The sequence below is a fragment of the Malus sylvestris genome, chromosome 10, assembly GCF_916048215.2.
Source record: "Malus sylvestris chromosome 10, drMalSylv7.2, whole genome shotgun sequence".
Classification (NCBI taxonomy): Eukaryota; Viridiplantae; Streptophyta; class Magnoliopsida; order Rosales; family Rosaceae; genus Malus; species Malus sylvestris.
In genome coordinates, this window is record NC_062269.1 from 35022289 (window position 1) to 35038264 (window position 15976).

Below are 15976 nucleotides of genomic sequence, written 5' to 3' on the forward strand. Positions count from 1 at the left end.
GAGAAGCGTAAATGTGAAGCTAAGGGAGGAGACGGTGCGGGGAGAGAGAGAGAGAGAGAGACTTTAACATACCACCCAAGGTGGACGGGTAGTGGACGGGAGACTTAAACAAACAAAACCATGGGCTCTGATGGTTGTAACTTGTAATTATGAGGTGGACAGGTGACGTGGAAGAGGTGAGGTGCACCTCTGATGGTTTTAACTTTTAATAATGAAGGCCATCCATTTATATTTTTAAAAGTTTAGGATATATATATTATATATATATATATATATAAATGTTATATAAATTATAAATTATTTAGATAATATTTTGTTTTTTTTTACTAAGCAAGCAGATTATATTCAAACCCTCCCTTTGTCAACCACGCACCTGGGCCTTATCTAACTCGCTACAGATGTGTTTGTGATTACATATTCAGCCTGTAATATTTATATGGTCGTTAAGATGTCTGCAAGGCTTGCAAGCTAATATTTATTATCTAGGATAAATTTCTATATTTTAAAAAAACACCATGGTGAACATTTTGAACCTCATAGGAACTCTATGTGGTACTAAGTCACTCATGTATCTTACCATGCAATGTATAAAGTGTAAAATATTGTACTAATTCATTATATATAAATGATTATGGTGTGTTTAAACTTCTTTCATTAATTACTACATATTTTCTACACTCACAATGTTTGCCAGCTCGCTATATAATCAACTTAAATCAGTTAAATCCATCATGCAATGCATTTCCTTCCAATTTTTTGTGATAAACTAATAGATAATTGACTAAATAAACATCCTACAAAGTTTCAATAAAAATTTCCAAGTTTTTCTTACAATTTCCATGGTTTCCATATTATTTTTATCGATATCGATAATATCCCGATATTTCCATCGATATTTCCGTGTTTTTAGACTACCGATATTTCCGATATCATCGATATTTAATACCTTGGTTAACATATACAGAAACCGGAAAATCTATTGAAATACACAAACGAGAGAAGGAAGAAGAAAGAAGAATTCTAGAGATAAGGAATTCGGCAATGATACCATGTTAACATATACAGAAACCAAAAAATCTATTGAAATACTCGAACGAGAGAAGGAAGAAGAAAGAAGAATTCTAGAGAGAAGGAATGAATGTTTAGAGAGAAACTTTGTATTGATCAGACTTAGAGATTACAATGATGTAGCTACAGCTTATATAGCTTGCACCGATTACATCCGTCGGTTATAACAACTCTAACTAACATAACCGCCAATAGCCTATTAGCTAAGCTGAGCTGGCAATGCCAGCTGTTATTACTGTCAACAGTTTCCACAATAAATTCAGCCTCCAAGTTCCAATTTTTAAGTGAATACAATCTTTCTTTTTAACCCACTGCACCTAAACTCAAACTTTTTCCTTCTCATTTAATGAAAATTAAAGTACAATATTGATTGTAAAAAAATAAAATAAAAGGTCCATTTGACTAATTAATTAAGTTTAAGAAAATAGGACATGGATCGTCTCCGGATCCAATTGTCCTAATCCACCTAGTCAAAACATCTAGGCCATTGAAATTTGATTCAACGACTAAAATTATTATAAATTTTAAAGTGGACTCTTGTCTGTAGCCGTTGAATCAAATTTCAATGGCCCGGATGATTTGACTAGGTGGATTATGACAACTTGATCCGTAGAGGATTCATGTCCAAGAAAATAGAGTTTGGTAATCATTGATATGTCTCATTTTCTAATCCACTTTTGCAAGGATTTATTTAATTCCAGTAATAAAAAAACAAGAGTAAATTGCAACTATGGTCCTTTAACTTTAAATCAATTGGAGCAATGGTCCCTCAACTAAAAATCCATTACCATTGGTCCCTTAACTTTAATTCAAATGGTGAAATGGTCCCTTAACTTTAACCCAATTGTAGCAATGGTCATTCCAACATAACTCGTTTTGATAAATTTTTTGACGTAGTTGACGAAAATGACCATAATTACACACTTTGATGAGTTGAGAGACCCTAATTGTATAAATGGTCATTCCAACATAACTTATTTTGACAAAATTTTGATGAAATTTATGAAAAGAACTATAGCTACATATTTTGATAAGTTGAGGGACCAATGGTAATGTATTTTTAGTTGAGGGACCATTGCTCCAATTTGATTAAAGTTGATGGACCATTGCTCCAATTTGATTAAAGTTGAGGGACCATTGCTATAATTTACTCACAAAACAATATTGTCAGGAAGTTGAAAAAAAACAGTCAAGAACAAAGTTACATTTCCTTCATCTAAATAGAAAAGTAGCAAGGGGCCATTTGCTACAGTGGTGGAAAGGTGTTGTGCCCTTGCATGACGGCGTGAGTTTGAACCCCATCAGTGGTTAATCTAATATTTAACTTACTAACGCTATCCTTTCACTCAAAAAAATAGAAAATCACCATGTGCATACTGCATAGGTTTCTTCAAACCCAGCTTTCTGGCTGGGAATCTTGAGGGTCTGTCTTAATGCGTTTATATTTCTTCAGAGTTCCCCAGGATCTGTTGACTAAAAACAGAATGGCACAGTCTAGGAAGGGGCATTGTTCATATATCGTACAGTTACTGGATTTTCTTGGAAGCCAACTTAATCCAACAGCTGCCCTTTTATTTTTAAGAACTGAAAACTGTTTAGTTAGAAGGACAGAAACATGGAAGCAAATATAGGGTAAATAATGAGGAAATTGTGAGGAAAGAATACTACGATTTCAATTTGGGTTAGTCTATGGTACCCTTTAATAAAAAAGTACCAGTATCATTCAAGTTCAACGTTGCTAGTATAATGCAATTACGTTCAAGTATAATATCAAACATTTACAGTGTAATATAAGGTTTACAACGTAAAGACCAACTTTGGTATATTAATTAATACTAACATCATTACATGGAATTAGGTTTAACAATAAGATTATTATGTAACTTTGGAGTGTGAATTTGAACAATATAGTGCAATTTACACCTTTTCGTAATTCACACATTGAATGCTAACCTCATGTTGTAATACAATTACGCTAAGTAGGGAGGCCGTAAGCAAATTACGGTTGTGATTTCATGACGTCCCCAAGTACTAACCTACATCTATACTGTAATAAGACATCTATGGTATAACCTATGTCTATACCGTGTGATCATCAACATTGATAGTAGTAACAGAATTACGTTGAATTAATAATAACCTACTTTGTCAACGTAATATGACGTCAACAACATTACCATCTGTTTGTACCATACTTGACCAATCCCGAAACTACTGAGTACCGGTCAACGTTATACCGTCAAGGACCTAGAAGAGTTTCCCTCCAACCAGGAGGCCAATCACAGCGCGACACGTGTCGACATCAGAAGCCAATCATAGCGCGACATGTGTCAACATCTGAAGCCAATCACAACACGACACGTGTCAAAGTAAAAACAAAGCTAGAAACTCTCTTCTATAAAAGGAGATCATTCTCTCACAATATTTCCTAATGTCATTTGTACTAAATCATTCACTAGTACTCACTAAAGGAGAGCTTGAACCTATGTACTTGTGTAAACCCTTCACAATTAATGAGAACTCCTCTACTCCGTGGACGTAGCCAATCTGGGTGAAACACGTACATCTTGTGTTTGCTTCCTTGTCTCTATCCATTTGCATACTTATCCACACTAGTGACCGAAGCAATCTAGCGAATGTCACAAACTTGACACTTTCTATTGTACCAAAGTCCTCACTGATTTTGTGCATCAACACCATCAACCTTGTTATAGTAAATTTTTTTGTCAATCTTTCTTATAGTAATTACAACATCATTTTGTGTTATTAACTATCATTTTACCAAATCATATTTACACTGTCAATATAAAATATAATACTTGAACGTGATTGCATTACATTATCAACGTCCAATTTAACTAAACGATAACCTAGAATTTCCTTTTTAAAGTTATGCAATACCTACAGATATAAAACAAAAATAAGAGAAAATGATGTTTAGGAAAGAAAATAAGCAAGCAATCCCATTCCCAATTGCATGTGTTAGGAAAGAGAGTGGCGGCAAAGCAATGAACACTGCAATTGCCAATAATAATTCTGATGACTCCTTTCTAGTATTTCATCTAATCCAAGTAATAAAAGAATAGAATAAAAACAGCATCTTGTAAGTGGGGGAGGCACTAAACCAAAGGTTGAAATTTGTCAGATGAGGGTTCTTATTGTACCCTTACTACAGTTACAAGACACCGTCTCAGACTTCAGACCGCCAGAAGTAATCTGATTCCAGAGACTTCAATTCCCTCCACCGGAAAAGGTAATTCGAGCCTTCACTTCTTTCTTGCCCAGTTGCCCTTCCAGTATCACTCTTATCCTATTTTTCTATGTTTATTTAATATTTTGTGCAGTTTTGGAGGGATTGAATTGAAAATTAGTGTTCTTCCTTTCTTTGGTAGGTAAATGTGGATAAGCCAGCCGTTATCAAATTTTGGTTCTTTTGGATTAATTCCTTGATGGGTTTTTCTGGGTTTTCGGTTCGGAATTAGGAGCTGAATCGATTGGTTAATTGATGGGTTTTTCCTTGTGGTATTTTTAGGTGGAGGTGATACTATAAAAGATTATCCAAAGCAGGAATTGCAGAAAAGGAAGCAAAGGTAAGAAGAAGGTAATATGGCTCAATCCCTCGATAATCTGGAGGGTGCATTATCATTGATTTAAATAGTGTACAATGACTTGATGTACAAGTATAATTAATATACAAATAATACATAAAGGGAATGTTTTAATAATATAGGGAAATCTGGAAAGCATTATGAAACAGTGTTAGGGTAAAATTGGCTATTTCTAAACAAAACGCCTGAGTCTGTAATGTATTAGACTAGTACATGTTTTCGATTTTATTTATTATAGTCTAAGTATGTCTCTTGTGCTCTCGATCACAAGAATAGTCAACGTTTCAGAGACATCCACTCCTGTAAATTTGTCATGCATAAGGATTTCATATAGTTAGGTTTATCTTGGTTAAAATACAAATACATTTATGATTGTATAGTCAAACTAAGATTTTAAAGGATTTTAAAAGTGGTAGATTTGATAGGATTAAAGAGGATTAAAGATTCCTACAAAATTCATATGGATTTTTAAAGAATTTGAATGGATTGTGTTGGATTGTGGTAGAAGGATTTGAAATCCTAGGGGGTGAGGTTTGATTCTTTTTAGTTTTGGTTATATATACTTTTGGCTCTCAAATCCCACAAAATCCATAACTTATTGAAATCCTCCAAAATCTTAATTTTTTTAATACACTTAGATTTGGATGGATTTTAAAATCCTTTAAAATCTTTTACTTGACTATACTAAGATTTTAAAGTCTTTTAAAATCCTCTCAAATCCGAGTTTGATTACACCCCCATTAGTTTTGGTTGCATGTTCTTGAACTTACGAATCGACTGATTTGGTTATATGTTATGGACTAAACTATAGGTTTGTACTTAATGAATCAGTTCACTTTTGTTGCCGTGTTTGTATAGGATGTTAGTTAACATCTAATTAACTTGATAATTTTGCATGTTTATCAAGTTGATAATTACAAGAGTTTTTTTTGTTTTGTTTTAATCCTATCACATGCATATCTATTTTGAATGCATTATCTGATTCACGTTTGGTTTAATTGCATTGATTGGATTAGATTTAGCCCTTTAAAAGCGGCTGCATATGCATTTAGGTGTTTCCGTATGGTATAAACACTAGCAGCAATGCATTAAATAGATAGAAAATTCATGTGCCGCATGCCTAGGGTTAAGTCAGTTTGCATTTTCATGAGTCAGAGTATGTCTTCAGTTTGCTTTTACCACATGATGTATCATTTGAAAGCAAACGTTTGTTAGCAGCCCTAAGTGCACCGAGAGTTATTTTCGTTTCAGAAAAATCAATTTTATTGCCAAGTGTTTTTCAAAGAAAATATTAGTTTTTGTTCACTGATTTTTCATGTGCTTCAAGTGAAATCAATTATGAATATGTGCCTTGTGATTTTCATAATTGGTTGATTTTCAAAATAATTTCATTTCATATATTATGCATGATCGCGTTAGTATCTTGCAAAGTTCGAGGAGACAGTGATTGACGGCCGCGTTAGTGTTGTGTCATTTCCACTCGAAGGCTGAAGAGAGATCGAGTAGCAAAGCGCGGAGACAAAACTGCCTACTAGTATGCTGGTCTAGTTGATGAGTTTTGTAAGTATTTCTGTACGCGTTTGTCTTGGCTTGGGAGGAGACAGTGATTGACGGTCGCGTTAGTGTTGTGTCATTTCCACTCGAAGGCTGAAGAGAGATCGAGTAGCAAAGCGTAGAGACAAAACTGCCTACTAGTATGCTGGTCTAGTTGATGAGTTTTGTAAGTATTTCTGTACGCGTTTGTCTTGGCTTGGGAGCCCGTGGATTTTCACAGTGGTGGGTTTTGCCTTGTTAAATGCTACATCATGTGTGCACTTTTTATTTATCGTTTTAATTGCATATGAATATGATAGTTTGATATGTGAATATGGATTTAATTTGAGAACTGAAAATTAAATTGAAAATTGAATTGGATTTTTAAATTGGAACCTATTCACCACCCTCTAGGTTAAACTAGTACCCATCCTAGAACTTTCAAACATGAAACAATCTCAAGAGATCATGAAGATATCATATTTTATGCTACAAGTGGCAGTTCTGGATCGATTCCTTGATAGGTTTTCTTATTTGGTTATTTAGAGATAGGCCTTGGAAGTCAGTGATTGTAAGGAACAGTTGTTTGTGGATTGGAGAGATTTTGTCGAAAATATAGAGCTTCTGATTGATTGGTTGGTTGGTTGGTTGTGATTGGATTTTAGTAATAATCGCTACTTTGGTGAGAGGTGTGGTATAGTTTGTAAACATATCACCCACATTGGTTTGGTATTAGTTCATAAACTCAATACCAACAATTATTCCATTTCACATTTGAATCTTAACCATGAATATTCCAATTGCAAATTTCCTTGCATCAACTGCAATCTTTCTTTTCCACTTCATCAGGTTGAAAACCTGCAAACGAAGCAAAGAAATTCTCCCTCTAGGTCCAAGGCCATGGCCAATTGTTGGTTGTGTGCCACAAATGTGGAGGAACAGGCCAGCCTATAAATGGGTACATAGCATTTTGGAAGAATTCAACACGGACATTCAACAACAACAACAACAACAACAACAACAAAGCCTTTTCCCATTAAGTGGGGTCGGCTATATGAATCCTAGAACGCAATTGCGCTCAGTTTTGTGTCATGTCCTCCGTTAGATCCAAGTACTCTAAGTCTTTTCTTAAGGTCTCTTCCAAAGTTTTCCTAGGTCTTCCTCTACCCCTTCGGCCTTGAACCTCTGTCCCGTAGTCACATCTTCGAACCAGAGCGTCAGTAGGCCTTCTTTGCACATGTCTAAACCACCGTAACCGATTTTCTCTCCTCTTTCCTTCAATTTCGGCTACTCCTACTTTACCTCGGATATCCGCATTCCTAATCTTATCCTTTCTCGTGTGCCCACACATCCAACGAAGCATCCTCATCTCCACTACACCTACGTGTTGATGCTTCACTGCCAAACATTCTATGCCATACAGCATCACCGACCTTATTGCCGTCCTATAAAACTTTCCCTTGAGCTTCAGTGGCCTACGACGGTCACACAACACGCCGGATGCACTCTTCCACTTCATCCATCCAGCTTGTATTCTATGGGTGAGATCTCCATCAAATTCTCCATTCTTTTGCAAGATAGATCCTAGGTAGCGAAAACGGTCCCTCTTTGGTATTTCCTAATCTCCGATCCTCACCCCTAACTCATTTTGGCCTCCGTTTGCACTGAACTTGCACTCTATATATTCTGTCTTTGATCGGCTTAGGCGAAGACCTTTAAATTCCAACACTTCTCTCCAAAGGTTAAGTTCGCGTTTACCCCTTCCTGCGTTTCATCTATCAACACTATATCGTTTGCGAAAAACATACACCAAAGAATATCATCTTAAATATTAAGTTCGTGATCTTTGCTAGATTGCTCCGGTCATTAGTGTGGATAAGTATGTAAATGGATAGAGACAGGAAGCAAACACAAGATGCACGTGGTTCACCCAGATTGGCTACGTCCACGGAGTAAAGGAGTTCTCATTAATTGTGAAGGGTTTACACAGTACATAGGTTCAAGCTCTCCTTTAGTGAGTACAAGTGAATGATTTGGTACAAATGACATTAGGAAATATTATGAGAGAATGATCTCGTAATCACGAAATTTTTAAGTACCGAAGTGTGGTATCGTCTTCACTTGCCTTATCTGTCTCATAGGTAGATGTGACATTTTCTTTGGAAGTACTCTTCCTCCCTCCAGGGGTGGTATCTTTCATTGGTGGAGATACACAAGGTAATATATCAATTTCACTTGACGCTTACTTGTAGTTTCAGGCTTGGTCAAGCGCGATACAAACCATGTAGTAGGAGTCTCCCAAGTCGCCGAGCTAGGGGATCTGCTGAAAGAGGTGATAAACAAGGTAAGCAATCAGAGCTCTAAGCAATCAGTCCCAGATCAGAAGTTTGATTTCGAGTTCTGGCTGATTGTTATCCTTCTCCTTATCTTGCAGGCAGCATGAAGGATAAAGAGAAGAAAAGGAGAAAAGGTGATATGAGACACTTTTGCTTTTGAAGAAGTAACTTTCCACAGGCTTATTCTTGAACTGGGCTGGAGGGTTTTCTGGTTTCCGCCAGAGTATAAGGCCGACTGAAGAATTTGAGGGTCAAAACAAGTCCATCAAATCTAGAGTACGTTCGACCCTGCTGATATGGAATACTTTTGCTGTTGACAAAGTAGTGGATGTATCGGCACGTGTTCTGTTGCGCTTGTCTCCACATGCTTCCTTGTATCCTTCTCACTTGCCCTATTTGTTCCTCAGGCAGATGTGGTATCTTCTCGGGAAACATAAGATGTTGAAGATGAGTACTTGAGAGCAATGCCAGGTAAGTAATCAGGTAAGGGGTTCTAGGCAGTCAGTTCCGGACTGAAAGCTTGATTCTAAGTGATGACTGATTGCTCTCTTTCTCCTTGTCTTGCAGGTAAGAACAAGGCCAAAGGAAAAGACAGGGAAAAAGCATGATATGGGATACTCTTGCTTTTAACCCTGATTATATGAGATATTCTTGCTCTGGTGTAGCTTGTTTGCAGAGGTATTCTCAGGGGGAAAGAAAGCTGAGTATTTCGAGAGGCTTCGTTGGGAGTGCCATGTTAGATATGAGGAAGGGTTGGGCATTTTTACAGGTCTGCCTATCCGTTGAGGATAGAGGTCGACATATATAGGAGTCTCCCTAACAACAAAGAGTAATGTTATTCCTTTACCCTGTTTGGTCATAGCACGGTAGTGGGAGCTGCCAGCTTCACGTGTTTTAACTCTGTCAGAGCACTTTGAAAAAGTGGTCTGTGGTATCTGGAAAGCTGATGTTACGTGTGAAGATTACAGACAAGCTTTATCCAAGAAGATCTGACTCTTGAAATTGAGAAAGCGGTGTGAGGATTACAAACAAGCTTTATCTAAGGGGTTCTCGAAGTTGAGAAAGCGGTGCCTCTTCGGTTTTCGAACAAGCAATCCTGTCGGGGATCTGTCTCTCGAGATTCGGAGAACGGTGCCTCTTCGATGTTTGAGAAAGCAATCCTGTCGAGGATCTGTCTCTCGAGATTCGGAGAACGGTGCCTCTTCGATGTTTGAGAAAGCAATCCTGCTAGGAGTCTGGCTCTCGAGATTAGGAGAGCAGTGTCTCGTCACTTTTTGAGAAAGTAATCATGTTGGGAGTCTGGCTCTCGAGATTCGGAGGGCGGTGCCTCTTCGATCTTGAAGCAAGCAATCTTGTTGGGAGTGTTTTCTCGAATGTGAGTAAAGGTTAGGCCTGTTTGCTAGTCTACCTTGCCACGGAGCATAGATGTTGACACACAGGGACTTTCCAATTATCCAGCAGTGGTCCTGTTCATTTACCCTTGTGGGTAATAATATGGTAGCTAGACCTTCAAAATTTATGTGTCTAAACTTTATTAGTGCTGTTTCTTTGCTATTCTTTTACCCTTCTTGGTCATAGCGATGTAATGGGAGCTACAAGCTTCACGTGTCTAAACTTTGTCAGAGATTTTTGGCAAAGTTATCTGTGGTACCCGTGAGCTGATGTTGCGTGTGGAAAGTGGATGATTGAACAGTAACATTCACGTGCTTTCTACTTCACCAGAAATCTTCGACAGAATGCCCGTAATTTCTGCAAAGTTGAGTGTGCCTGTGACAGGTGCTGACAAGGCTGAAAAAGCAGGTGCCTCTTCGATTTCTGAGATCGGCCCTCGTGGTCTCTGAGCAGCCCAGCTTTTGAGAAAGCAAGCGCCTCTTCGATTTCTGCGATCGACCTTCGTGGTCTTTGAGCAGCCCAGCTTTTGAGAAAGCAAACGCCTCTTCTTTTCCTGATATCGGCCCTCGTGGTCTCTGAGCAGCCCAGCTTTTGAGAAAGCAAACGCCTTTTCGATTTCTGAGCAAGCGCCTCTTCGATTTCTGAAGCTTCATCGAGTGCAGATTTTTATAGAGGCTGGTATTAAATTCCAAAGCACACTTGAATCTCCACCAGTAGAAGCTCCATTCTTGCATTTCTAAGATCTTGATTTATCCGACCTCTTCTCTCTTCAACACCTTTGAAAATGTCTGGCCCATCCGACCGTCGTCTTGACTTGAACCTTGTTGAAGAGGCAGCCACGCCTTCTCCAGACAACATATGGCGCCCATCCTTCTTATCCCCTACTGGTCCTCTTACCGTTGGGGATTCCGTGATAAAGAATGATATGACCGTTGCGGTGGTGGCCAGGAACCTTTTCACTCCCAAAGATAACAGACTACTTTCCAAACGGTATGATGAGTTGGCTGTTAAGGATTCTCTGGCTCTCAATGTTCAGTGTGCAGGTTCTGTGTCTAATATGGCCCAACGCCTATTTGCTCGAACCCGCCAAGTTGAATCATTGGCGGCTGAAGTGATGAGTCTCAAACAGGAGATTAAAGGGCTCAAGCATGAGAATAAACAGTTGCACCGGCTCACACATGATTATGCTACAAACATGAAGAGGAAGCTTGACCAGATGAAGAAATCTGATGGTCAGATTTTACATGATCATCAGAGGTTTGTGGGTCTGTTCCAAAGGCATTTATTACCTTCGTCTTCTGGGGCTGTACCGCATAATGAAGCTCCAAATGATCAACCTCTGATGCCTCCTCCTTCTAGGGTGTTGTCCAGTACTGAGGCTCCGAATGATCTCCCTCCGGTGCCTTCTCTTTCTGGGGCTCTACCGACTGCTGAGGCTTCTCCTAAGCAACCTTTGTGAAGGCTCCCTTTTGTTTGTTTATTTTGACTCATGTATATGTACATATTTGTAACTTATTAGAGATATCAATAAATAAGCTTTGTTTCATTTCAACATATTGTGTTAAATACACCAAAGCCTTCTTCGCTAAGTTCTTTGAATTTTTCTTTTGTTGAAACTTGTATGTTGAAGCTTTGTGAGTGGAGCATGTAGGTTGAGGTAGTGTTCCCTTAATTTCCAGAGTGGGGAAAACTTCTTGATTGGAGACTTGAAAAAATCCAAGTCACTGAGTGGGGTCGGCTATATGAATCTTAGAACGCCATTGTGCTCGATCCTGTGTCATGTCCTCTGTTAGATCCAAGTACTCTAAGTCTTTTCTTTGAGTCTCTTCCAAAGTTTTCCTAGGTCTTCCTCTACCCCTTCGGCCCTGAACCTCTGTCTCGTAGTCGCATCTTCTAACCGGAGCGTCAGTAGGCCTTCTTTGCACATGTCCAAACTACCGTAACCGATTTTCTCTCAGCTTTCCTTCAATTTCGGCTACTCCTACTTTACCTCGGATATCCTCATTCCTAATCTTATCCTTTCTCGTGTGCCCACACATCCAACGAAGCATCCTCATCTCTGCTACACCCATTTTGTGTACGTGTTGATGCTTCACCGCCCAACATTCTGTGCCATACAACATCGCCGGCCTTATTGGAATTTTCCCTTAAGCTTCAGTGGCATACGACGATCACACAACACGCCGGATGCACTCTTCCACTTCATCCATCCAGCTTGTATTCTATGGTTGAGATCTCCATCTAATTCTCCGTTCTTTTGCAAGATAGATCCTAGGTAGCGAAAACGTTCGCTCTTTGGTATTTCCTGATCTCCGATCCTCACCCCTAACTCATTTTGGCCTCCATTTGCACTGAACTTGCACTCCATATATTCTGTCTTTGATCGGCTTAGGCGAAGACCTTTAGATTCCAACACTTCTCTCCAAAGGTTAAGCTTCGCATTTACCCCTTCCTGAGTTTCATCTATCAACACTATATCGTTTGCGAAAAGCATACACCAAGGAATATCATCTTGAATATGTCCTGTTAACTCATTCATTACCAAAGCAAAAAGGTAAGGACTTAAGGATGAGCCTTGATGTAATCCTACAGTTATGGGGAAGCTTTCGGTTTGTCCTTCATGAGTTCTTACGGCAGTCTTTGCTCCTTCATACATATCCTTTATAGCTTGGATATATGCTACTCGTACTCCTTTCTTCTCTAAAATCCTCCAAAGAATGTCTCTCGGGACCCTATCATACGCTTTTTCCAAATCTATAAAGACCATGTGTAAATCCTTTTTCCCATCTCTATATCTTTCCATCAATTTTCGTAAGAGATAGATTGCCTCCATGGTTGAGCGCCCTGGCATGAACCCGAATTGGTTGTCCGAAACCCGTGTCTCTTGCCTCAATCTATGCTCAATGACTCTCTCCCAGAGCTTCATTGTATGACTCATTAGCTTAATACCCCTATAGTTCATGCAATTTTGTACGTCGCCCTTATTCTTGTAAATAGGCACCAAGGTGCTGCCTGCGTAAAATTAGGAAATGTTCATGTCATCGCAGTGAAATCACCGGAAATTGCCCGGGAGTTTTTGAAGAAAAATGATGCTGTTTTTGCATCAAGACCTGTTACAATGGCCACCCATATTTTAAGCAGTGGCTACGTGACCACAGGCGTTGCGCCTTGGGGAAGCCAGTGGAAGAAAATGAGAAGGGTCTTGATTGCTGATGTGTTCAATCAGTCTAGGGTTCACTGGCTACTTGGTAAAAGAAATGAAGAAGCTGATAATCTTGTTAAGTTCCTATATAATCAGTGCTCGGTGAATCCAAATGGTTCAGTAGTGAATGTGAAAACTGCAGCCCTATTTTACTCGGGAGGTGTCATGAGAAGGATGATTTTCAACTCACGGTACTTTGGCAAAGGGAGAGAGGATGGAGGGCCTGGTTTTGAAGAGGAAGAACATGTATCCGCTCTTTTGACCATGCTCTTGCATGTGTACACATTCTGTGTATCGGATTATCTTCCCTGGCTCAGAGTGTTTGACATAGGCGGCCATGCGAAAAAGGTGAGAGATGCTTTGAAGATTACCAAGCAGTATCAAGACCCTGTTATAAACGAGAGATTACAAGAATGGAGAGATGGGAAAAGGACGGAGCCTGCGGACCTGCTTGATGTTTTCATTTCACTCAAAGATGCAAATGGACTGCCTTTACTCTCTAGTGAAGAAATCAAAGCGCAAATCACAGTGAGATATTCTTACCACCCTCGAATATTTTGGATCCTTTGTCAATGTTTAATTTCCTAGATAAAATTGTGCGCTTATGTCAAAACTATGATTTATACGTATTTCCATTTAATGATTAATGTTTTGTTGTCAAAGTTGCGGTGTTGTCTCGATCTTTTGTTGATGTTTATTGAGCTAAAAAATTTCTCATACCCTAATTTACGAAGATTTAGACTTTCATTTCATTTTTTGTCCAATTTAATTATATGAGTTCTAAATAGTAAAAATAAAAACTAAACGTTCACAACTTTGAAATGCCAAAGCGTAAGCATAACATACTAGAAGCACATAAACATAAGCTGACGATCCTATTTCTTATTGTTTACGTGCAGTCTAATTAGATATTTGTCAAAAGAAAAATGGTTTCAATATTAGGAACTGATTGGAAATGTTTTTTTTTTTCTTTTTGGCATTTATATTTAGATCAAGTTTGAAAATTTAAACTAAACAACCCTAAATGATTGAAAATTATGCAGACAGTAGTTTGAAACTATAATATTAATGGTATGTTTAATTCCATAAACTACTATTAGTCAGACTTAAAAAAGGAAATGGATACCATTTAATTCCCAAATTTAAAAACTATTTTGTAACCAAATCAAATTACCTAGAACCCAACTTATGTACCCTTGTTTTAATTGAATAGGAACTGCAGCTTGCAACAGTGGATAATCCTTTCAATGCAGGAGAGTGGGCTCTATCGCAAATGCTGAACCAGCCTGAGATGCTTAAGAAAGCAGAAGAAGAACTAGATAGGGTGGTGGTAAAGGATAGGCTTGTTCAAGAGTCTGATATCCCTAAGCTCCCTTACATAATGGCTTGCTCAAGAGAAGCTCTTAGGTTGCATCCAGTTGCACCATTTAACCTACCCCATGTGTCCACTGCAGATGCTGTAGTTGCAGGCTACTTCATCCCAAAGGGGAGTGCTGTTCTCCTCAGTCGTTTAGGCCTCGGGCGCAATCCTGAAGTTTGGGAAAATCCATTGAGATTCAACCCGGAACGCCATCTGAATGGAGATGCTGATCAACAAGTTGAACTGGAAGAGCATGAGCTGAGATTCATTACGTTCTCTACCGGAAGGAGAGGATGCATGGGTGGTTCGCTTGGGACTACCATAACTGTAATGCTCCTTGCAAGGCTTCTTCAAGGGTTTACGTGGAGCATGCCACCCAATGTAGACAAGATTGACCTCACTGAGGCTCTATCCCTCTTCAAAGCCAACCCTTTGTATGCACATGCTAAACCGCGGTTGCCTGCAACTCTATATTTGGTTTAGTGACCATGCATAGATAATTTGCCGTTAATTAAAAAGTAATTATGGCGTATTTCTTATGCAAGCAATAAATGAGATGTTTTGTTTGTTTGTTTGTTTTTTTTTTATTCTCTTTTCTTTTTGAAGAAACGATATTATCTACACCAAGGGGAGGGGGTGGGCTTAGCCTCACAATGGGCTAGCATGACACACCTCAACCCCAATGTTCGAAGGACAACGAGATGGCCATGTGCTGGCTGACACCCAAAGGTGACGCAAACCATTTCATGAATGCATATGCCGAGAACATGTAAAACATGCATAAAATTTTACGCATAACCACACAATATAATATCAAAAAACAAACCTTAACGAAATAATAGTAATAAGGTATGGGTCACTGGATCAAAGGAGAATATTCAACTACCAACAAGTGATAATGCATGAACATGTTTAGAGCATACTACTAATTCGAAATACAAGCGGAAGGGATAGTGGAAAGTGCGATTACAAGAGATGTCCTACGCAGAGAGGAGGGCACAAATTCACTAATATGGAAACGCCATATAGCTCGGATTGTATGCCTCGTTCCTAGGCCCTGAAGGAGACGTAAAACAAAACATGAGTGAACCAAGTTGATATATATATATATATATATATATATAAAATACTAAAACAATTACTCTTCAAACGTACTTATCCCCAAGTTTTAGAAAACCTCATATAGCATAATATGTAGTAGGTATTCTGAAAACCCTAGCATGCCATAAAACCTTCGTAAAACATATATCATATATAGTGTGCTTAGTAGTGATATCATAATCGCCCGAAGCCACATATATTATCTGCCCAAAGGCACATTGATCATCCGTCCGAAGGCACTACATTGCCCACCGAAAACACATTGTATGAATATCCACTAAGTAAGCACAAAAAATCATGAACATAATTTTTCCAAAATATATATCATCGGAGCTCAATAGCTCAAACATCATATCATAAATAAAAGATTTACACA

The 15976-nt window shown here is 38.6% G+C and overlaps 1 protein-coding gene across 1 annotated transcript; it reads left to right on the forward strand.

Moving 5' to 3' along the window:
- The first annotated feature begins 13018 nt into the window (after window positions 1–13018).
- Window positions 13019–14982, forward strand: LOC126584509 (tryptophan N-monooxygenase CYP79A68-like). Its single transcript, XM_050248866.1, has 2 exons — window positions 13019–13667; window positions 14353–14982. The coding sequence occupies exons 1-2, from the start codon at window positions 13056–13058 to the stop codon at window positions 14980–14982; spliced, it is 1242 nt and encodes a 413-aa protein (XP_050104823.1). The 5' UTR covers window positions 13019–13055.
- The last annotated feature ends 994 nt before the right edge of the window (window positions 14983–15976 follow it).

Excerpts from the sequence above, each read along its gene's own strand:
- LOC126584509 (XM_050248866.1), top strand. The coding sequence starts at position 13,056 with ATGGCCACCCATATTTTAAGCAGTGGCTACGTGACCACAGGCGTTGCG. Across the intron at positions 13,668-14,352 it reads AAATCAAAGCGCAAATCACA|GAACTGCAGCTTGCAACAGT; the intron begins GTGAGATATTCT and ends TTAATTGAATAG.